Here is a 22,321-nt window from a genome sequence, read left to right as displayed (position 1 = left end):
GTGCCCTTTCTTTACTGAAAGGCTGATGGAATATCTGGACTGACTGGGGTAGTCCATGAGAGTAGCCTTTTATGGCAGACACTGTCATCTTTGCAATTAATGGAATAGTAGTAGCAGGCAAGGAAACAAGAATACCATGGACAAAGATGTAGTTACTAGAGTTGAAGGGAAGACAACAGGTTTGTTTTGCATCTGCTTTCCAGATCTGAAATGGAAAGTTTTTGTTTCACACTGCAATGAAAGCATAGCCATGCAAACACTTCCACAAGTGCAGCCTTCCTTCAAATATCCATCCAGAGCTTGCAGCCTTAGTCTTCTGAATCTTGAGTAGGTGAAGCAGGCTTTGGCTGATATTGTAGCATTCCCACATTTGATTTCCTGCCTGAGTTAGAGCAGGGGTTCTTTCAAGCCAATGTCTCCTGTGATATTGGCTGATGTTGAAAGTGAATGTATGGAGGGAAAAAATTTCCCTGCAGTATGACAGCAAAGACCCACCACTTTCCACCTACTCTTTTTGGTAATGTTTTGAATCTACCGTACTTAAGCATTTCCAAAGTTATTTTGTGCTGTGCTTCTCTCCAAAATAAATCTCTTGACTCTGTTTTGAAAGTGCTGCCATGGCTATCTCCTGTGTCATCTCTGGCAGCGACCTCATATCCCTTTCTCATGAACATCTCTGGCGTGCTCAAAAGAGGGTATCCCCACAGACTGGGAAATGTTGCCAAATATGGAACAGATACAGACATAAATGAGCAGAGCTAAACACAACTCAAAGGAATGTGATTACCTGTTTAATTTGGTTTCTAGCATTTTCCCATAGGTTAAAAAAATCATTTAACTGATTATGAAGACAATATATTGTTCATGACTAATACAAGAATTTTTTTCTCTTAGTGTACAGGTCATTTATCACCACTCTGTTGGAATTTATGCTTATATCCAAATTTTACATAATTATGAAGACATAGATAGGTGCAATATAACTCATTCATGACAAATTAATACTAGATATTGTGAATTAGCAAAGGTGTCCCTCAAAGATCCTTCCTTCATCTTTTAAACGTGTATACAGGCAGCATCATAGGAAGTGGCAGGTGGCAAAAACAAGTGACACCGGTGCTTTGCACGTAACATAACTTACATGCTCTTACTGCAGATGAATCTCTTAATATCTCGCTCTAATGAAAAAGCGCATTGCTAGGATAACAAACTTTCAACTGACTCAGCTTTTTACTCAAAATAGGTGTCTGCCTTTGCATACGGTGATCCTGGGGAAATTTTGTGAAGACTTTGGATGTACAGATCCCCTCACTAAGCTGCCACTGTGATGTCTGGGTTGGGATGCTACAGAAAAAGAGGGAATGACCTGGGATGAGCTTCACATGACTCAAGTGCCATTTAAATGAAAAGAGCTAGGACAAGCCTGCTCATTTTTCCCATACCAGACTTTACAAGCATCACTTAGCCTCAGGAGGGGAGTTCTGGGACTATCTCTTTCCATCTCTCTTGCTTCACTGTATCTTTATCATAGCAAAACCTGTAGTTGCTATTTGATGATTATCACCTCACTGAGGCCACGTGCTCAGCGTGAAATATCTGTTCTGTTTTCAGCTATCAGAATTATAGTTAAAGAATTACACAGAAGAAAGCTAAGCCCAGATCACTGTTTTTTTCTATATAAGCTATTCCAAAATCTATAGGAAGAGCCTTCCTGTCTGATTTGCCAGTAAAGTTTCTTTTCCTTTAATGAGAAATAAGTGCATAAAGCAGAGGTACACTAATGGCTTATAAGCTTCTTGCAATAAACATAAAAATTAGGAGCTGAGATGCAGCTATTAACTTATATAATAAATTGCAAATAGACATAAAAAAGAATGGTTATAACTCTCGGTCAGAAGTCATAGCTGACTTAAAGTCGTAGTTGGACTGATAAAATACAGCTCAAAGTTGCTGCACCTTAAACCATCACTTTCAGTTATTCAGATAACTAATTTCAAAGTGATTAATAGATTTCTCCTCTTATTTTCCAAAAGGGCGCAATAGTCTTTCTATGTTTGTTCTTCAAGTTGAACATATAAATTCCTTATGAAATCTGACATACCAAAGCTGCTTGGTAAGAGTTCAAAATGCTAGTAGAGACAGAGAGGTTAACTAAAATATTTAAAAAGTTATGTTTCCTAGTGCAGCTTCACCTCGTAGAGGCTATGGTCATTTCACCGTTGCTGGTTACAATTCTGTCTGAATGAGGCGTAGTGCTTTCTTCATGTTCTCTATTACTGAAAGAAAAATGAATAAGAACTGTAAAAACATACTTAAAGTGCATTTGTACAATTAAAAAACCCACCTAGTTTGATTAGTAAACTGTTTACACTGAAATTAATTTATGATCACACATTCTATTTTAGAGCTTTCTATTGTGAAAATTCTGGCATTGATACTAAAGCAGAAGGTTAAAAGTTTCATGAATCAAAATGTTTAACTTAAAGGGATTTGACAAGACTCCTTTCAAGTCCCTCATTTCTCAATAGCAAGTCTGGTAATCAGATGATGTGCATATTTGTGGGGAGATACCGCACTGGTGTCAGATAGATGGTATAGAGTAAGGACTAGCTCAACCTGAAAAATCACATTCTTTTCTGAAATATGGGTGTTAGGCGGTACTCAGGTAATCACCAGCATTTCTCTACCAATTCCCTCCCACCACTGGCTGTTTACACTGCGCAGCTGGATACCTTTCAGCATAGTGACATTCACTGTTTCCCAGCAAACTGCTCAGATCTTGATCCTGAAAGTTCTCACCCATGATCTTTCAATTTGTCTTACCCGAATAGTCCCAATAAATTCAATGGGACAATAGTTGTGCTTAAGTCTTTTGCTAAAACAGGTTAGACTATTATAATTTATTGCAAATGGTCACTCACAGTCTTTATTCATTACTTTGAGATCTCAACAGATTCTCAAGCACAAATGATTGGGATGGGGTGTAGCTGGCTGCTTACAATGTGAAATGCAAAGTAACACAACAAAGAGGGCACTTACAGAATGGTATGTCTTGTGGTTCATAAGTGTAAAGCCGGTTGGAGTATCTTCCTGTGATATCAGCTCTTACTGTGAGAGATGGATCTGGAAAAATAATTGTATTCAACCCTGCTTTCCATTCCCACAACAGCTGAGGGCGGTGTCTGTGGCACTACTTTGACAGCCCTGTTTCTGAGGTGTTTTGATTTCATCAATGAGGCAATTGCTAGGCCATTATGCTCTGTTCCAACCAACTGGTCTTTAATTGGAGAAATCCTGAACAAAAGCTAATGCTTATTTTTATATTATGCAGCTATTTTTAAGTGATAGATTACACATGTATTTAATCCCTATTTAAAGAAAACCATCCTGTTTTACAAGTTCTGGGGTTACATCAGGAGAGGACAGTTTGACTGGATGCACACATAGTGAGGGTCATGTATATCTAATGCAATATTAGCATGACCTACCTAGAGCCTTCAGAATGAAAATCTTGTGATTGTTAATGTTCACATCATGGGAGCAAGCTGTTGTGGACATCTCGTCTCCCAGTTCCCCTTCAAAGCTTTTTGTTAATTAACTGACTCCCGTTACTACATTGCTCTCTGTCTGAGTGTGGGCTTCATCTCACCTAACTTTGGATGCCACCACGGAGCTAGTTACTCTAGGCTCCCTGTACAGTCAGTGAAAAGGAACAGGCACTCTGGGGCATGATTAATTTGATCTATTCCAGAAGTCAACTTTACGATGGGATAAATCATTCCTTAGATGCCACTGACTATTGACTTGCTCTGTGGCAATGTCCGCACTGTAGACATCTACATTCAGTCAGATATTTGACTGCTTTCAGTAAACTTTGTCTGAAAACAGCACTAGCAAGAAGCATGGAGAGCAAATGCTCAGATGCTAACAGAAATTTAAGCATCTTGCCCCCAAGCACAAATTATGTACCCTCCAGAACATACCTGTAACCTGAGGAAGTTTACGAGGGTGAAAGCCTGCGACAGAGGGAGAACTGAACTCAGATTTGCCAAGTTCCAGACTAATGCCATGGTAATGATAAATTTTGAGCTATTTTATTTTTGCAAAATGAACCATTTTGATGTCTGCAAAGGAGGACACTGGTGTAGATTCTGATATCATGTCTTTGAAGATACGTAAATATTATACATACCTACAAACATGATTCGAGGCACATATTGTCCATCAGGAGACAGGTTTTTATCTGTGGTTTCATGCTGGCAGAGAAATTAAAGCTAGTTATCAAAATATTTCTGTAAATTTTGCTGACGTAGTACCACCAGTGAATAGTCTTTTACCAGAGGACAAAACCAGAAAAGGTACTACTTGTATGTGGATACACATGCACATGCCTGTACTTACGTGTAACTGAAATGCCAGAGATATTTAGCTAATATGACATGAAAAAGCAAGACAAAGAAAGAGAAAACACAGGCCAAAAAAAAAAGATACCAGTCAAATCGCCCCAAACCCTTCATACCATGAGATTCAGCATAATGAAGTTATTTTGGGCCATTTCCTGTATCTCTTCATTTTCTGCAAAAGCTTTCTTCAGGGCTAGAAAAGACATGATCATTTTGAAGTCCATCTCAAACTCTGCCTCTCCATCTGTGTTTAGGCACCACATTGGCCAGAGACTGGCCACATTGTTCCCATCTCTGCTGATGCACATTCCTGAGGAGACACTTAAGGGCTCTATCACTGCTTTTTGTTTTTTTGACCCATGTCAGTACAACCTCCCGGCTATGAAAATGGAAGCTCTTTTCTGTTATTTATGAAGCCTGTCGTCTCAATGGACACCATGTCTCAGCTTGACAAAAGTGCATTATTCTCAGAAAATTCTTATTAGATCGATTTCAGCAGCCCTGTCCTCATCTCCTTCTTTAGTTACCAGTTCAGGAGAGCCAAACAATATTAAATCTGTTCAATGAGTCAGTAGCAAATCTGTGTCTCTTAATTTAAACTGACGAGCGCTGCATTAGGGATAGCAGGACAACAGCACTGAGTATTTTTCATGTTCTTTGTTGGGTAGTTTTATAGTGGAGTTTTTGTAAATAACAGTAATAAATCCTTAGCTTTTCAAATACATTTTCATTAACCTATTTCTTTAAATGATTTTCAGTAAGTGCAAGGTAAATATATAGATAGGTGCAGTTTCTTATAAAAATATTCACAAAATTTTAACACTCCAAAAAAAATCAAAATTACCTTGGCAGTATTGACAGTCTTCCAAATGATGAATTACCATCAGTGGCTTGTTACTTTATTAGTAATAATAAAACATGTAGTTAGATCATTTGACAAGTATGCAAATGGTTGATTTTATTAGCAGATCAGAAAAGGCAAATTACATTTAATATTATATTAAGTCACAGTAAAACCATACAGGCATTCTGTAAAGAATTACAAACATTTCTGAGCAAGGGAAAAGAAAATAATTCCTTTGTAAAAGAAAGAAATAGAGAAATAGAGTTTCTGTATCTAAATAGGTTTTCTAAAGTAAGAGATTCTAGAAGAAAGAAACAACGGAGCCATCATAATTTCATTCCCAGTTAGTATATAATCAAGCTGAAGAGGTATTTAATAGTGCTTAGGTGTGAAGTTCTCCATGATTAAGAAAATAAAAATAATCTGTATGAACTGGAATAAAATAATTTTTATAAAATTGGGTTTATCATCAAATACTTCCCATGAAAAGATTCATGTCTTTCAAGCTTTCTTGAACAGATATACAGTAAATTATTTTTTTCTGTAAATAGTGTGGTAAAGTATCAAAATTTTATATATTTGGATGCCAAAACATAAAACAATTCCGTGCATTTTGTCTTTTTTTTTTTTAAACTACTGTTACTACTCAGTAAATCAGTTACTAATACTTGATCTGTTATCACTCTCAAGAATTGTTCAATTCTAGCCATTTTCACATAGGGCACATGAAATTAATTGCCTTTTATTTTAAAAATAATTTGCCTTCAATTTAACAATAACTCGTGCTACATACACTATTATGCTGTAAAATGCAGTGAGAAACTGCGAGTACATCATGCACATATGCCAACTAATGAAGTGTGTTGGGGAAAACCTCAGAAGCAGTAGACCACCATGCAAGAGAAAATATAACTGATTTCCAGGTGTTGATTAAGGAAGTAATCAGAGGTACATGATATTAAAAAAAACCCACAACAGATGTATTTTTAAAATTTTAATAGCTATTTATCACTGCTTAATCAAATGACAACAATGGTGTTGTGACAAAGAAAGGACAGTGTTAAACTATCAGCAAACGATGTTGCTTCAGAGTCATAAGACCCCTAGACCAGCTTTTATTTATAGACACAAAATCTGTTTTATTTAACTGGGTGATCTGCAGATCATCTGTCATAGTGTTTCTTTGTTTTGTTTCATTATAGTATATTCAGGCATTACTAACAACTTTGTTTTACAAACTATTTTTTAATCTCTTACCTTTTTTTCGCTTGATAAAGCCCTTCTTCATAAGTTTGTACCCAGGTAATTTCATCTCCCCACCCTAGAAATACAACAAAAGGATTAACTGGTAGCCAGGCAAGTAACTCATAACAAATTCCTTTTTTTTTCTTTACTTATCAATAGTTGTACACAAATAGAATTTGGATTTTTTAGTCAAAGGTTCCCAAATGCTGTGGATATGCTAATTCTACATCTCCTGATAGGTGCACCGGAAGATTTAAAAAAACCCCAACTACCAAAACCCCCCAAACCCCTCAGATGGTTGTGTATCCAGTTCAATTCCTTTGGCAAACCTGTTGGATATCTTTCTAAATACTCAGAGGTCCCTAAATCAGCACTCAAATCCTTTATATCTCTACCTTGTCTGCTCTGTATTTCATGTAGACCCTGGGGCTTAAAGAGAAAGTTGGCTTATAAAAGAGAGAAAAATAAAATATGACAGCTCAAATAAGATCAGCTTTAATATGAATGTCGTTAGAACAGTCTTGGCTTGTAAACTTAACTCCCAAGTAATGAATTTCAATCCCCTGGAGTTGCAAGTGCTTCATTTAATTGAATAATTTAATAAAACAATGGCTGTTAAATAAAAAGCTCCGCTGAAACAAAATGCTAATGAATCATCAGCTTCATAGCTCATCCATAGCTAGTGATACACGGATCTCAAAAAGCAAATTGCCTAGTTGGTTTCATGCCTTCAGATCCCAAGACGCCAGCCCCTGTGTAGTAGATCCCTGCCTCCCAGGCAGTGTTGCTCCATTCATGACAACCCTCATGGGAGTTGTAGAACAAGTTCTGGATCTGGACCAGGTTAAGGCTCTGTTTCTTCTGTGCTGTCTGGACAGCGCTTGGACCAGCCCCGGTTATGTAGAGATTTGCTGTTAGCTTTCTCACAGAACAATTGCTTGTGACGCTACTTGGTCATCTCTTCTTTCAGGAGAGTGATTTTGATTACAGATCTGTCTGGTTGATGGTGGGATTCTGGCGTGTTGACCAGTGTGTTCCCAGCCCTGGCTGAAGTCAACTGCTGACGTAGGTAACTGCACAGAGGAGTCAGCAAGGGTCATTTTGCAGCAGGTTTAAGTATTCCCCTCTGATCTGTGAAAATTACAGGTAAAGCGCTCAAGGCATCCCAAAAGGCCTGAAATCAGAATTAGAAAACTGACACTTGTTTTCTGTGACTATTTTTTTCAAAATTGCCAGAATTTAAGGATTTTGTTATCTTTTTATGCATTTAGGCTTACTGAGAAAAATAAACCCTGATCTAGGCAAGATAGGCAATAGATACCACATTGATTATAACTTTTCTCCAGGGATACCACTTACGAGAAGTGATTTGCAATTTCTCTTTGGTTAGTCCAGGTGTCACATCATTTTGTCAAGTGCTCCCTGAGCAATTAGGCTCAGATGGGATCTCTGTGACAGGTGCGGCTTTGCCAGTGCCTTGTATGGGACGATCTCAGAGGTGAGTTGTGCAGTCTGTAGGCTTTGCACAGCTTGCAGAAGAGGTCAGAAAGGGAGCTGGAGATTTTTGGGGGTGAATAGGCCCAAAAGGATAGGAAGGATGGAGAAGAGGAAAGACCTTGGTAAGTTATTTCTCTGCTTGTATTTCTAAGGATTCATCAGACATAAATAACTTAAAATAGGGTCTTCAGTTAACATCCAAGTTGAAAATTATGTACCACAAGGAAGTGAATTATTCACTGCAAAGCACGACTGTGCTAGCAAAAGAAGAAAAATATCACACAGAAAAATCCACCAGTGGCTCAAACTAAAGCAACAGGTTTAGCTGCATGGGTTCGTCACCTGGTGCAGTGTAAATCAATGTGTTAGTGGTATCCTAACAATCTATACTACAGTTTGTTCTGTGTATAAAAATGGGTATGTAGAAAAATAGTTCCATAGTAACTGAAGTTATGAAACTGTAATAAAATATCTTTTAAATAGTATATGAAGGAGTATTTTTTCACTGATAGTCCTAAAGGTGCATCCTCATTTGAGAGACTCAGTTTAGGTTACTTGCTTCTGCTAGGTCACCGTGAGTTATATAAATTATGCAGGTTATATGAGGCCCTCAGCCATATCCTTAAGAACAAACTGACGGAGTGAAACGACATGGAATGAGAAGATGCACTACTTGGAGTGTCACTTTACACTAGCGAAACACACCTCAGTAAGTATATATGTGCTTCTATGTACATTCTAAATAAAAACATTTGCTGACCTATATGGTAAGATAAAGAGGTAACTACATACAGTAAATATACAGTACCTCTTGACAGTGTCTGAGGTGCTCGTTTTTCCTTTTTGATTGCCATCGCAAGGTTGGAAGAGACTGCAATTAGCAGGAGGGATAAGGCCAATGTTGAATGGACCATTATTTCCCTTTCAATGCAGTAAAGAAACTGGAAAACAAAGCAACAGCTTTAGTTGCATGGATTTGTCACCTGGCGCAGTGTAAATCAATGTGTTAGTGGTATCCTGACAATCTATAATACGGAGACGGTTTTGGTTATTTCTAGAAATGCCTTTCTTTGTGAGAAAAGTGCAAAATGGAGGTGCGTAATTTTATCACAGAACACTGCTTTCAGCTGTCAAAATTAGGCTGCAGGGGATGGTTCTCACTACAGTGTGATCAGGGGAACAAAGTTCATTTCAGTTCATTTCTGGTCACCCAGCATTTGATTTTTATGAACTAGTACAATGTTGTAATACTGAATTATGACAATTTCATGATAGTGCTACTATTTGTTTGTTCTATTAGTTTTTTAATTTCAGTGAAACGTAACAGCGTGGGATCTTTTTTGTGGATAGTAGGTTTTTTGTTCAAAAGATGTCTCATGATATCCTCAATAAAATAGGAAAATTGACAAATATTTGCCTCCAGGTATAATACATTTTAAATGGGCAAATCCCTCCAGAATGTTGAAATTGCCATGATTTTTTTTTTTTAGCCTGCACTCTGTGAACCAGGATGTTAAAGATTATGAGATAAATGTCAAAGAAATTTCCAGCTGTTTCTCACAATGAAAACTCAAAAAATTTCCCCATTTTTCCCCTCGGCTCAACTCCTGCTGAATAAAACAATCCATCTGTGCTCCTGACTGTTTCAGTGTTCTGAAGATGTTTGCTTCTCTTCCTGACAAAGAACACTATAAGAAATTCAGTAGCTTCTGGTCTTGATAGAAATCAGAGAATGAAAGCAATGCTTGAGGAAAAGCATTACAAAGCCAATTTTTTTTAATTGATGAGTTGTCTTTCTGCCCGGTACAATCATCTTTAGGCATTAAAGCTCTGATATTCAGGTGGATACCTGATGGTGTGAACTAAGTTAAAAAAATATAATGCATGTAGCCCACGATACCACCCAGTGAGCTTATCAGTTCTTGCTGGAGATTCCACTTTTCAGAGGTTGAGCTTTAGGAGTTACCAGGATGACCCATTGAGAAAGTGCTTTGACTTAAATACAAAAAAAAAAAAAAAAAAAAAAAAAATCCCCCCAAACACTTGTGCCTGTATTGATAAAGCAAATTTAAAACTTGAGTTTAAAAGTGATATCTAGTATGGAAATACAGCCCTGAGCACTGCCAAAGAAGATGCTTCATGCTCCTTAGGACAGAGAGGCATAAGAAGTGCAGCAGCTTCCTTACTTCAATGAATGTCTCAACATAACTAATATCACTGTTAACAGTTCAATTTCTAGTGAACAAATTCAAACTCCACTTCCAGTAACTGGCAATCTCAATACAAGTAAAGAATTCTGTACAATTGACTGGAGAAAAATTTGCATGTTAAAATGTGCAAAATTCTAGAAAAAATTAAGTATCATCGTGTAGTAAGAATCATATATTTCTGAAGAAATTTTCCTAGGTTGCTAAAGTAATTAATACATTCATTATAACATTTTTCTCCTCAGACTTGTCCACAACAGTTCCCTTCCCCCCCACATGGCATCACAGCTCTAAAGTTGTTCTTTGTTTCACATCCTTCCTTAGGCTTGTTCATGTTAGCTAGTGTTGACTGAGTTTTAGAAGAGAGTCTCCTTTGGATCTTACTAATTATGCACATTAATTAGATGATTGGAGATTATCAATGTTTAATAAGAAAATGTGAAGTTTTCCAGTGTTTTCTAAGGAGAGACTATAACTTTTAGTTAAATCTGGGGGTTGAGAATTTCTTAGTAATAAAAATTCCATTCAGATTTTCTCCCATGTTTGTGCAGACCACTAACTTCAGTCAGCAAAAGCAGATCAGTACACCCTACTGCTGTACTCTTGACGAATGAGTATTTGTAGCAACTCTATGTGAAAGTTAATAACTACCCTTATAATCAGTTTACCTATTAGATGTTAACAATAAAATCTAGCATTTATATTGACATGTTAAAATGCTATTTAAACATAAATAGTTATGGCTTTGAAATCACACTAAAGCAGGTATGGAATGCATGGATCAGTTCTTTTTTTTGTGATGTATTCATAAAAAAATCAAAGTGTACATCTCTTCAAGTCACAAGATTAATTATCTGAAGCTTAAATAATTGATTATCGTCCTACTGAAAACCAATAGGGTTTTAGAAGGATAATTTAGGGAGCTGTAGCTGGAGGCAGTTTACATTCAATATTCTGAATTTTTGATGTTACATGATCCAATGCTAGTTAACTGATTAAGAGAAAAAAATGACAGCCAACACTATATAGATTGCCTTCATCTCTCTGTCAGAATAAATGTTTTGCCAGCTAATCTCTAAGTATCTGTCAATTGTCTTTTTTTGTATAGCTAGGCTTGTAATGCATTTGTCAACCAAACCTCATTGCTGTAATAAAGGAAAGTTAAGAATGAGAAATACTTGCTCACCAGCAGCGATCAATTCTCCTGATGGAAGGTCCTTTTTCTGGAACTGGTTAGTTAAAAATCAGTGTGATTTAAGCACAGAACACCTGAGCTGCCCAGGTGCAACAACAGCACATTCACCTGGGAAAAAATGAGAGGAACCTTTTAGCTGAAAACGAAATTCACGTGTTTCCACCCTCCTCCTTCTTTTTCTGCCATCCCTCCAACTTTTGCTTTTGTGAGTTCCCATGCTTATACACTGAATCCTTGGATTTCTTTTTGTCTTGGCTTGTATCAGGTGTCTTGTATGAGGACTGGAAATAAATAGTGGCTTATGTGTGTCTGCTACTTCCCCCCTCAGACAGTTTGAGTCTGGCTTATGTCCAGTGAAAAAAGAAACCACCAATGAAAGCTGGAACTGTAGGTGCTTTTGTTCCCAGTGAATGCCTGTGTTCACTGGTGCTTGAAGATAGGTATGAACCTAATAGGAAGACACAAGGGTTACTTTGTGTAGAGGACTGTAATTAACAAATAAAATGAACTTTTTTTTTTTTGAGGGGAAATAAAATTATTTATTTAAAGAATATGGTTTCAAGTATCTGATTATTGCTTCTGTGAGTTGTAGTTTAAAAATGGTCTGATTCTTTGGCCATGATGCTTCATATAATTTTGACCTAACTTGACTAATACAGGAGAAGTCCTTTATTCACTGTCTTTGCACAAAGAAGGAATTAGCTGGATCACCATTTCCCTCTTCCTTGGATAGCTTTTGCAAGAAAATCACAAGCAATCCTCTTTTTGTTCTTCCTCTCCCATGTATTTGTTTATATGGACTGTATGTTTACAGTTTTTCCTTCTCCTTTTCATGTAAAGTCTGAATTCTTATTTGTCTTTGATGCTTTGATCTCCTGATGGTTGTTGTCACTGACACGTATATCATGAATGACATATGATTCTTGTATTATGTTTTATCAACTATTTTTGTACCAAAAAATGCAAAATGTGACTTTCTGTATTTTTAGTACTGACTTTTCTTTAATATTTGTAATGAAGCATTCAAACTTGCATTTCCAGTTAAAAAAGTATAGTAACTGTATCTAAATCTATAATATGCTTAGCTCTTGCAATGGCTGAAAAAGAAAGGAATGTAGTTTGGTTACAAAAGAAATGCAGGCAGATAATGAAATCAAAGTGCTATATTGCATTTATACATTTAAATTTTAAGCAAATAAAAAAAGACTATCTGAAGTCAAACGAAGGTTGATTTAGAGAACCTTTCTCCATCCAAACTTTGGGTTTTCACATAGAAATTCCAGGCACTGAAGCTTCAATTCTTCTTACTCTTCAACTAATTCCAGATCATTAAGTAGTTAGAAATATAGAAATTTTCCAAGTGTACTGAAGTGTATTGTTGCTCAACCCTGAGATATTGTGTTCTTCACTGCACAGGTTTCTTATTGTAAGGAGTAAAGGGATAGACATTCAATCAAATAGATTAAAATTAGTGCTGAGCTACCTATGAATGCCTTTTGGCAGGACAATGTTCAGCAATTCGTCTTCTGTGCTCTGTATCCGAAGATCAGAATTTCAGCCTTTGTCAATCTTGCCATGGAGAGGTTGCCAGTCCTGGACAAATAGAGCTCATCAGGGTTTAATACTGGAAGAAAATTACTATAATACTTTATAAATCCAAGCTGGATGCCTGCACTATACCTATACAGTCACTGCTTGTAGGTGGGACCTTATCAGCTCTCTGTCCCTGCTTTCTTCTGCCTGTGTTCAGCATCCACACCTGAACTGAGTGTGAAGCTAGAGCTCATGCTAGCAGAGGTGCCTTCCATCCCAGCCACCAGCTGTACTGCCTAACATTCAAATCACCAACCTGTGCAGCAGCAGTTACCAGCCAAATATGGAATCTCTGCACTGAGCACACATTTCTGCACTCATTCATTGAACTAGAGTGTTCTTGTTCATTGAACTTGGCCAATTTAGTCTCCAGGGTAATGTGGGCAGAAGGTGTTTCCATGTTTCTCTTCCATTCTAAAAGATTCATTTTGGAGGTACGAGTAACTATGGGTTAACAGTGTATATACAGTTGTATCCAGGTCAAAATTAGGAAATGTAAGAATTAGCTAAATATAGGGCAGAGCAAGGCAACAATAAAGCACATGAAGACGACAGACTTCTAGAAAGTGAAAAATTTTGCAGAATGACTGACACTTGGAATCACATGCCACTGCTTTCGTGTGAGTCATGCAGCAGCGGTTTTAGGTATGTATCTATACATATAGCCCATTTATGAAATGTCAAACTGACTTTTAAATTTTGCTTTACATAGTGCTGCACAAATGCTAATTCACAAAAGACCCCAACCGCACTCTATTGATCAATTCCCTGATCTCAGCCTTTCTGTAGCCTCATGAGTGTTTGTTCTGGCACAAGGCAGGGGCTACCCTGATGTAAGGAGCAACAAGCTTATCAGGGTGTAATAGGGCAACCCCATGTGACATTTGCTTTCACTTATGCATAAGTTTAAAGTGATCACGGGCTGACTGCATGAAAGAAATACTATTCATTCATATAAAATTTTATTAAGCCGAAGCCTAGGCAAAATACTTACCTAGGTAAGGTGCACAAAATCTTCAGTGCCAAAAGTAATGCCATAGCGATGTTTCTGCAGACAGAAAAGTCAGTCTTCAAACTGAAGTAGCTTGCTGCAGTCTGCAGCACAAGTCAGTGACAGAGGATGAGCATCGCTACTGGTCTAAACAGTCTTTCCTATCCCCAGGCTGCAGAGATCCCTAGGGCTAGGTAGTTCAATTTACCATATCTTTTCCAGTAGTGTTTGCACAGGTACGGATTGCTTACATCATCCAGTTACAACTGTGTAATGAGCTACTCTGCATCCGCTGAGCTGCAAGAACTCTGTGGGCCATGAGCACAAATGCAGTCAATGCTGGACTTCGTTAACATGATAACCATATCGGATTTGTTAACCTGTTGGAACTTATTTATCTGAGCCCTTAAGCTGAGTACAAATCTGAATTTGCTGAGCACACAGTATGAAAATCATAGTATGAGAATAGAAGATAAAAAGTCCACATCTGAGAGAATTTCTAGTGAAAAAGATCCTGCAGTGACACTTCTTTATGCTCTGTGGTTACAGCTGCTCCTCATGAGGGTAAGTGTGAAATCCCCTGAATTACAGCAGTCTCAGTAGAAGAAACCCCTATTATAAGGAAAATGAAGTATATTCAATTCAAATGAAAATGAAAATTTTCGCTTTTGCTTTTGACTATTAAAAATTTCCTCCTCCTGTACTTGCAGAACTGAAAACTCCCTTCTGGTACCTCCTCTCTGCTGCTCCTGTCTCTTTGGGCCCCACGGGGACTGGCCTCTTTCTGTGCTCAGAAGAAGGTATGAAGAGGATGATAACGTGAAACACATCTCCACCACAGTAATAAAAGGGAATATTAAGACCCTAAAGAGCTGTTTTTTGTTTTACCATCTCTGAGGTAGACACTTTGTTGGGTCTATCAGTCAAACTATCCCAATTGTTTAAACATTATAGCTTAAGAAGAAAGGGTGGAGCAGGCCTGGTGCAATGTGCTGGAAGGAGCCTGCTGGCCACACTGTCTGCTGCTGCAGGCGAGCTGGTTTTGCTGCGGGAAGGCAGGGAAGGTTTCCAGCTCAATCGCATTAAAACCTGACTGCATTTCTTCACCAGCTGAAAACAAATGGCTTGAGCCTTTGTTTTGTAAGCCTAGCTCCCTCCTTTATGACAGTAAGATAAAAGGCTCTGGGTTTAAAAAGAGAAGGAAAAACACACTAGCATCACTGATGGAGGAAAGAAGAGGGAATGAAGGATCCAGGTTTCGGTGATGAGTTACTCCAAAATAAAAGATTTCCTTCTTTTTCCTTGTGAGTTTTTCTACAAAGGTCCTAGCATGAAGACAAGTGTGAATTTTTGGTAGTGCTGCTGCTTGTCTTTACTTGGACCACACTATGCTGAAGGCTGGGAGTGGAATTCCCTGCTCCATGGAAGTCATTTGGCTTTTGCTTGGATGGGACCAAAATTTTCCCCTGGAGTTTTAAAGGTTACTACTTGTGCTAGGCATTGACTTTCAGGAGGCATTTGACCAACCTGGGAACCTGCTAGTAAACCGAGACACTCAGCTCTAACCTTAGTCGCGTTAATCCCATCACTATGGAAGTCTATGCTCAGTGTACAGGATGTGTCCAGTCACTCTTTGGTCCATTGGTACCCTGGAGTGGTGCGGTGGGGCAGAAATAAACATTACACCCTGCTGCAACAGTATGTGCTGTGCAACAATATGTGTGCTTCAGTACAGGTGGGCACATCAGCAGCCCTTGGTGGCAGTGAGAATACGGCTATGGCGCCCAAAGAGCTGCTGTGGGAGGCAGTGAACGGGGACTGCCATGTATTTTAACTGTTGAAATAGAATAAAATAAAATAAAATAAAAATTAAAAGGGAAAGGAAGGGAAAAAGTTGATCATGGACACCAATCCACAGAGCATCAGACCTGAGGACTGGAAAACCCAGATTCACAAGAGGATGTAGGCACTGTAGTTAATTGCCTTTGCTTTGGCAGTGAATCTCATCAGGCAGCCAAGGTGTTGCCACCAGCAGTGGTCCTGGCAGGACTGAGCAGTTTTGTGCTGATTTCTGGGTGAGCTCAGCAAGGGTCCCACAGCACGTGTGCCTGTGCCCAGGTCTGGGAAAGGGCTTCATCAAGCAGATGGGCTCTCATAACAGTTGTGCCCCCGCAGCCCGGTCCCCAGGTACATACATGCCAGTATGACACTGAAGGATATGCTTTCTGCCTGCATGTATGGGTTTCCTTGAGCAGACAACTTTTAAATACCAATTCCTTCTGTGCATTTAATCCTATGTCACTGATACTATCTTTAGGAAGCTTTTTGTACCTATATGATCATAAATTAATTCTCAGTTATACAGACAGTTTTTTCAGTTCAGCATGGAAAATAGGAGATGGCAGATACAGAGTGACATAACTGGCTACAAGAATTCTGGATCACTTGCTCAGTTATTATACTGCCTTTCTAGGATGTGATATAATATTTTGTGTCCACATACTTCCTTTCAACCTGCTTGACCCCTTCAAATGATATACAAACCTGACCACTGTCTAGCAAATGATGTACAAGGTTTGGCTGTGAAATCCAGATGTATCTGCAGGAGGACTAAATCCTGAGCAGAAAACTGTCTTGTAACTCCACAATCTGGAGCAGCATGTACGTGAATATAAATATGGTTCTCAAATGAAATGTCCATTCAGGAGAATATAAATAGGCAGTTTATAATAATCCTTGAAACAGGACATTGGGATTAAAAAGTGTTGACAACAAGAAGCTGGGGAGTCCTTGGGTCTGTCTTACCTAAAGATGGTACCTCCAGCTAGTGCTCACTAGTGACAAGAGTGATCATCATGGGCTGATGTGGAGGGTTAAACACTCACTGTTGATCTGCTTCCCCAGAGAGGAACATTGCTGACAAAGTTCTCACTCTGTCCAACTCTGCCTTAGCTCATGTGTGCGCAAGGGATGAGGTCACAGCTCCTGTGACAGCTGCAATTCAGCGTCATCCCTGCAACATCTATTGATAACTCTGCAAAAGACTTTTACGCATGTCCAATGAGCCTTTGCAAATCAATACAAGTTTAATTAGGATATTACACAGATACAATGCCCAAATAAATTTTACACTAAACAACATGAGAAAACTTCACATTGCACATATTTACATGGGTGAGAAGTACTTCTGGCTCCTAATACAAGTAATTGGTGTGCAGTGGGTCTAGACCTCAGGGTGCAATCAAACAGCACGTAGTACCAGAGCTGAGAACTACGCTTCGGGCTCAGAATGCTGAGCATTAGCTTTCACTGCCAAACAGAAAAACAAATAAATGGAAAAATGCTGCAAGTGTCCATTGGGCTTAGGTTTTGACTGACAGCCAAAAATCATTATTAGAAAATTTCTGGTTTATTTCAATAAAGCCATTTCAAGAAATCTAGATATGGCATGCTGCTTTGTTTCTGTGTGTGTCTTTCAAAATAGTCACCGTTGTGGAAATGTCGCTTCTGGTATTACAAGCTGATTCACAACAGATGCTTTTTTTTTTTTTTTTTTTTCCCCTTTTCTAAAAGCAGAGCTCTAGGTAATGCTCAAGTGAACAAAATACTCCAGTGTTGCCTGAGACCCAGTGGTTTCCTTCTACTGGACCATTGTAATGTTTTAGCTTTGTATTCCTGTAAAGACATTGTTATGGAACATAAGCATAATAATATAATTGGAAAAACATTTATTGAATTAGTTTTTACAGTGGTTTATACTGGCTGCAAACCATATTCTCTGCTTCCTAGGCCAATGTCTATGCTTTCACTTCTAAGCCTTCATCTTATTCCAGTACTGTCACCTCCAACCCCCTCCAGGGTTTTCTCTGCATTTTTGGGAAACTGGCTCCTCCACCCTTAAACTGCCCTGTTGTACAGCCCCTGGAAAACTTGGTTCCAGGCTTAATCGGCACCTCGCTGTCAGCTGCTCTGCAGCTCTGTGCCTCCATGAATCACTACTGTCTATTGGCTTCCACTTCACAACGAAATTATTTTCCTGCCCTCTAGGCTTCTTGGATTTCCCAGCCACTTTTTAGATATAAAGCTTTGAAGACTGTCAGGGGAAAAATGTAATTTATTATTTTTTCATGAATTTTGCTGAGATTTACAGAATAAATGTGTTCTGGTAAATAAAAGGAAACCAACACTGGATGTTGTTGGCTTCTCCCTTCAGTCAAAAAGTACAAACTGTTCTGGACAGGATGTTTATTTAATGCTGTGTGAACTCTGACAGGCAGAGCTTGCCCTTCTACCAGCAGATCTTCCTGTCACATGGTGGTTCTCGCCATGCAGTTTTCAAACAATCCTCTAGGCTTCTGCTAAAGAAAAGCCATGTTTATTTAGATCCAGGCGTCTCTCTCTGTCTAAGTGTCAGTGCAGAGCAATAGCAAGGGGAAGCCCTGGAAGCCATTCTGGCCTTCCAAGCTCCTGGTGCACCCCTGGGCACACACTGCCAGCCAGGAGGAGGGGTACAGCGCACTCCCTGCCCTTGGCTGGGCAGATCCTGACTGCTGTGAAGAAGCACAAAGGTTTGCCACCTGCCTGCTTGTATTTTGCCATCTCAGAAGAATCCCTTGGAAACATCTTTCCAAAGGGACCTGGTACAGGTAGAGCTTCCCGAGCTGTTTTCTGTTTACAGTCCTTCGTTAGAAAAGGTGAGAGTTGTGTGTCCTGCATCCTGTAAGTCTGGAGCACAGTGGATAAACCTGGAAATAGAGTGCACCCTTGGGCCTCATGGTTTTCTCCCTACCAGCAGACTCTGCCTGCGCACAGGGTTGTGTTTGATTTGGTCATATAGCAGAGGAGGGACAGGGGGTGACAGGAATGCGCCTTTCCCCAAGGCTGCCTTGGGTCTTGGTTGGCACGAGGACTTGCAGAAGGTCTTTGTCCTCCTCCGGATAGCAGGCAGCTGCACACTGCTGTGCCCTTCCATCATGGGCATGGCAGGGAAGAGGGCAGGGGCCACAAAATGGGGCCAGGAGGCTCCGGTCTGTGCATTGTGCATCAACATTGGCAGCTTCGTGTTGAGTCTCTTCTCATGTGGTGATCTAGGAAGCACATACACATCAGGGAATCTCATGCAGCAGGCAATAACTAAGCCTTTCTGGTCAAGTGCATGTTTTCTCTAGTTTCAGTCTTACTGCTTCAGCTGTGAACAAATACCTTTCTCCTTGAAGTGTATGCCGTCTTACAGAGCTGAAAACTTACAGAAAGCAGTTTTTAGCCCATCTGAATAGACTATGATTTCTTTATGCCAATAGATTATGAAGTCCTACTTAAATTGTGGGTTGAGAAAATGGCATCTAGGATTTATTTTGCCCTCAAAGTTATAAATTTTTTAAATTTTTAATACTTGCAATGTCTTGTGGAGGTATATTTCCAAAAGCTGTTAGAATGGCTCAGTAATTCTTTGAGGAACCTGAAGTAATTTGAGATCTGACTTGATGATGTTTGAGTTTCTGGATGATGCGATACGGTGGATTCAATAAATGACTTACTGAAGCATCAAAATCTAAAGAAAATTAAATGCAAACACCACTGTAGTTGGAGGATTTGGGTGAGATTTCTGTATAGCAAATACCATCTTTCAGTATTTATAGTTATACAACCCTTTAAGTTTATTGATGTGGTCCATAAGACAAGAATTTGATCATTCCCAATGCCTCTAGTTGGCAGTGTTGCATTACTAATAGCAAAAGGACAAATGTTTTTATTTTAACTTTGCTGGATTCCAGTGATAAGTTCAGCATACCAATCATTTAAACATAAAAGTGATTGCATGTAAAAATCCACAAAGTTTGGGAAAACAGTTAAAAAACAATTTTGAAAAATCAGAATGCTTTTTAATTTTTTTTTTTTTTTTTTTAATTTATGTGCACATAAAGTAATTTGAGAGGGGACGGGGGTAGAAACCCAGACCAGATTTTAAGGAAGAGAGCCAGGAAATTCAGCATGTGTTTTGGAAGAGATTGAGAGCTCAGAAATATTCAATGAAACTTTCTGACTGCCACAAGAAATGAAAAGCGGCTGCATTTCCCTACAGTCAGAGTGTCCCAATAAAGACTTCACAAGCAAGAACACTCTCCAGAAACACATTGGACTACTTTGCTGCAGCTGTGAGAGTGAGTCAACCAGGCCTCTGTTGAAAGGGATGCCTGTTGCTGCAATGTTTTTGTGATGTTTTCCTGCAAGTGACATCACTGTATCTGCTTTAAAATGTAATGCCATCTAAAAATCAAAAGACATTGTGTGCTGTAAAATGAGAGTGTTTACAGTATCTTTTAGTGTTTAAGATTTCTGTACAGGTATTTCTTTAACTTTTACTATAATAAGCGGTTTATCCCAAGGCTTGCTTCCATGAAGGACTGACGCAAGAGGGCATGAGAGCAACTCAGTATCTCTCAGCTTTTGTCTCCCTTTTTACTCTCTGTTCTTCAGCCAAACCTTGATCCTGCAAGTTTTTGAGTCCTTGGCCCCATTCCAGCACAGCACTTGATATATAACTTTAGGCACATTAGCAACCCCACTGATGTCCATAGGACCACTCATATGCTTAAAGTTAAGCATGTTCTCAAGTGTCTGTACTGGATCAGAGAATATGGCATTGAGGTCTCTGGCAAGTCTCCAGGAAGGCTTCTCCTAAAGAAGCCAGACAAGATTCTCTTCTGATGTGAACCTGTCCTGGTGCAGCCATGTTCATCCCCAACAGCCAGTTGCTAGAACAGTGTTCTATCTGATCATTCCTCACTGACTAGGCAGACCGTGCTGCTTTACCAACATTCAGCTTTGGCCATTGCAATGTAGAATGGTTCACCTGAGCACCTTGTAGAGCTGCAACCTGAGGTCCCTGCACTAACCCCTTCGGTGGTGCTCACCCGTTACCCTAAGTCTGAGCTCATTCACTGGGGTCAATCCATGGAGTTGTCATCCCTTCTTCTGCAACCTGTTGTCACATGGAGCACTTTTCTTTCAGTCTGAAAAGGTGACAACAGACTTCCATATTCCTAAAATAGAAAGCTGCTTTCACATATATTATCCTCCATAGTATATGTGAATATTTAGTATATTCAGAAAACTTGAATCAGAAGTTAAAAAAGCCCCAACAAACAAAACTTTTATGGCTTGCTATGGCCTCCTGTTGTTACAATTCACATTTGAGAAGCAGGACAAAGTTAGAATTACCTAATTGAAAGCAATTTCACTTTGAGTAGAGTGGCAGAGCTGGAGATAGGGGGTATCTAAAAGTATATGGAAGTATCTTGAAATGTTGATAGGTATCCCGGGTATTGCTTTCCTTTATCTCCATGGCCATTAAAACCTGTTAAATATCACAGTCTGGCTTCCACTGAGTAACAGTTGCTTTTAGTGTTGGAATATATTTTTAGCCTGGACAAACATAACCTTTTGCTATTTTGTTGTTACATTTATAGTCCACATAGTTGATGCAGAAAAATCTTTAGCTTCAGATTAGCTTCTAGCTACAGTATTTTCTTGTTGTTGCTTTTTTAAAGCCAAGGATTAATAGGAGACAGACAGAAACACAGGACTGAGTCATCAAGTGCTGTCCTCCACTCCTGGAGGCAGCCACACCATAATATCCTGCTTATATATGCATTAAAGCTACTTAGGAATTTTGCCAATTCTTCTTTCTCAAGCCTGCCTTTGAAACTCACTCCTTTGAGAGAAACTCTGATTTAACTAGCTTAAACTTACACTTGGCAACTTCTGATCAAGTGTTCTTTCACCAGCATTGCCCTAAGTGATTCTTCTCTCTCTCTCTCTTAAGTATTTCTGCAGGGAAATCATCTCTCTGCTTGGTCTTCTTTCTTCTGGACTGAACATAGAAGGGATTTTGAGTTTCTTATTGCAAGAAAACTTCTTCATTCACTACATTTAGTTGCCCTTTTCTGCATCTATTTTAGCAGTTCAGCATTCCTGAACAGAAACGTACCACTGTGTTACAGAGATGGTCCTATGCAGGCCTGTACAACTACTCTGTCTCTCTGGAAATACCTCTGGTTGTCTGGTACCTCATAGTGTCACATTTGCCTCTCTTACAGCTTTTTTTTAACACTAGTTACTAATGATCAATCACAATATGATCCAACCTATGGCTGACCATGATTACCACCACATCTTTATCTTCCAGGATCTTTTCCCATTGACAGGCCTCAAACTTTGAGCAGAAATATCTGCCAGTAGTCTCTGTGAAAAGAATTTTTTACAGGAGTACCTTTTCTGTCTTTAACAATCTTTATAAGATGTGGATGAGCTGGCCTCTACAGTGAGGAAAACTAGAACAACTTG

General features: G+C 39.0%; 1 protein-coding gene across 2 annotated transcripts; it reads right to left on the bottom strand.

Moving 5' to 3' along the window:
* Positions 1-778: 778 nt before the first annotated feature.
* On the bottom strand, positions 779-11,639 carry AGR3 (anterior gradient 3, protein disulphide isomerase family member). 2 transcript variants are annotated; one of them, XM_069773983.1, is made up of 9 exons: positions 11,619-11,639; positions 11,383-11,499; positions 8,798-8,930; positions 6,505-6,568; positions 5,248-5,300; positions 4,520-4,596; positions 4,193-4,256; positions 3,040-3,123; positions 779-2,276 (listed from the first exon to the last, which is right to left on the bottom strand). In XM_069773983.1, the coding sequence occupies exons 3-9, from the start codon at positions 8,901-8,903 to the stop codon at positions 2,227-2,229; spliced, it is 498 nt and encodes a 165-aa protein (XP_069630084.1). In that variant the 5' UTR covers positions 8,904-8,930; positions 11,383-11,499; positions 11,619-11,639; the 3' UTR covers positions 779-2,226. The 2 variants fall into 2 exon arrangements, with proteins under 2 accessions (XP_069630084.1, XP_009919463.1); XM_009921161.2 differs by lacking the exon at positions 11,619-11,639 and having other exon boundaries at positions 11,383-11,602.
* Between the last annotated feature and the right edge of the window lie 10,682 nt (positions 11,640-22,321).

Source organism: Haliaeetus albicilla, chromosome 2 (assembly GCF_947461875.1).
Source record: "Haliaeetus albicilla chromosome 2, bHalAlb1.1, whole genome shotgun sequence".
NCBI lineage: Eukaryota > Metazoa > Chordata > Aves > Accipitriformes > Accipitridae > Haliaeetus > Haliaeetus albicilla.
Note: the sequence above shows the minus strand (reverse complement) of the source record. Positions and strands in the feature narration are given on the sequence as shown.

Coding starts and splice junctions, on each gene's coding strand:
- AGR3 (XM_069773983.1), bottom strand. CDS start 8,903: ATGGTCCATTCAACATTGGCCTTATCCCTCCTGCTAATTGCAGTCTCT. Junction 6,569..8,797: donor ACCTCAGACACTGTCAAGAG/GTACTGTATATT, acceptor TTGTATTTCTAG/GGTGGGGAGATGAAATTACC. Junction 4,597..5,247: donor AGACTGTCAATACTGCCAAG/GTAATTTTGATT, acceptor TGTCTTTTCTAG/CCCTGAAGAAAGCTTTTGCA.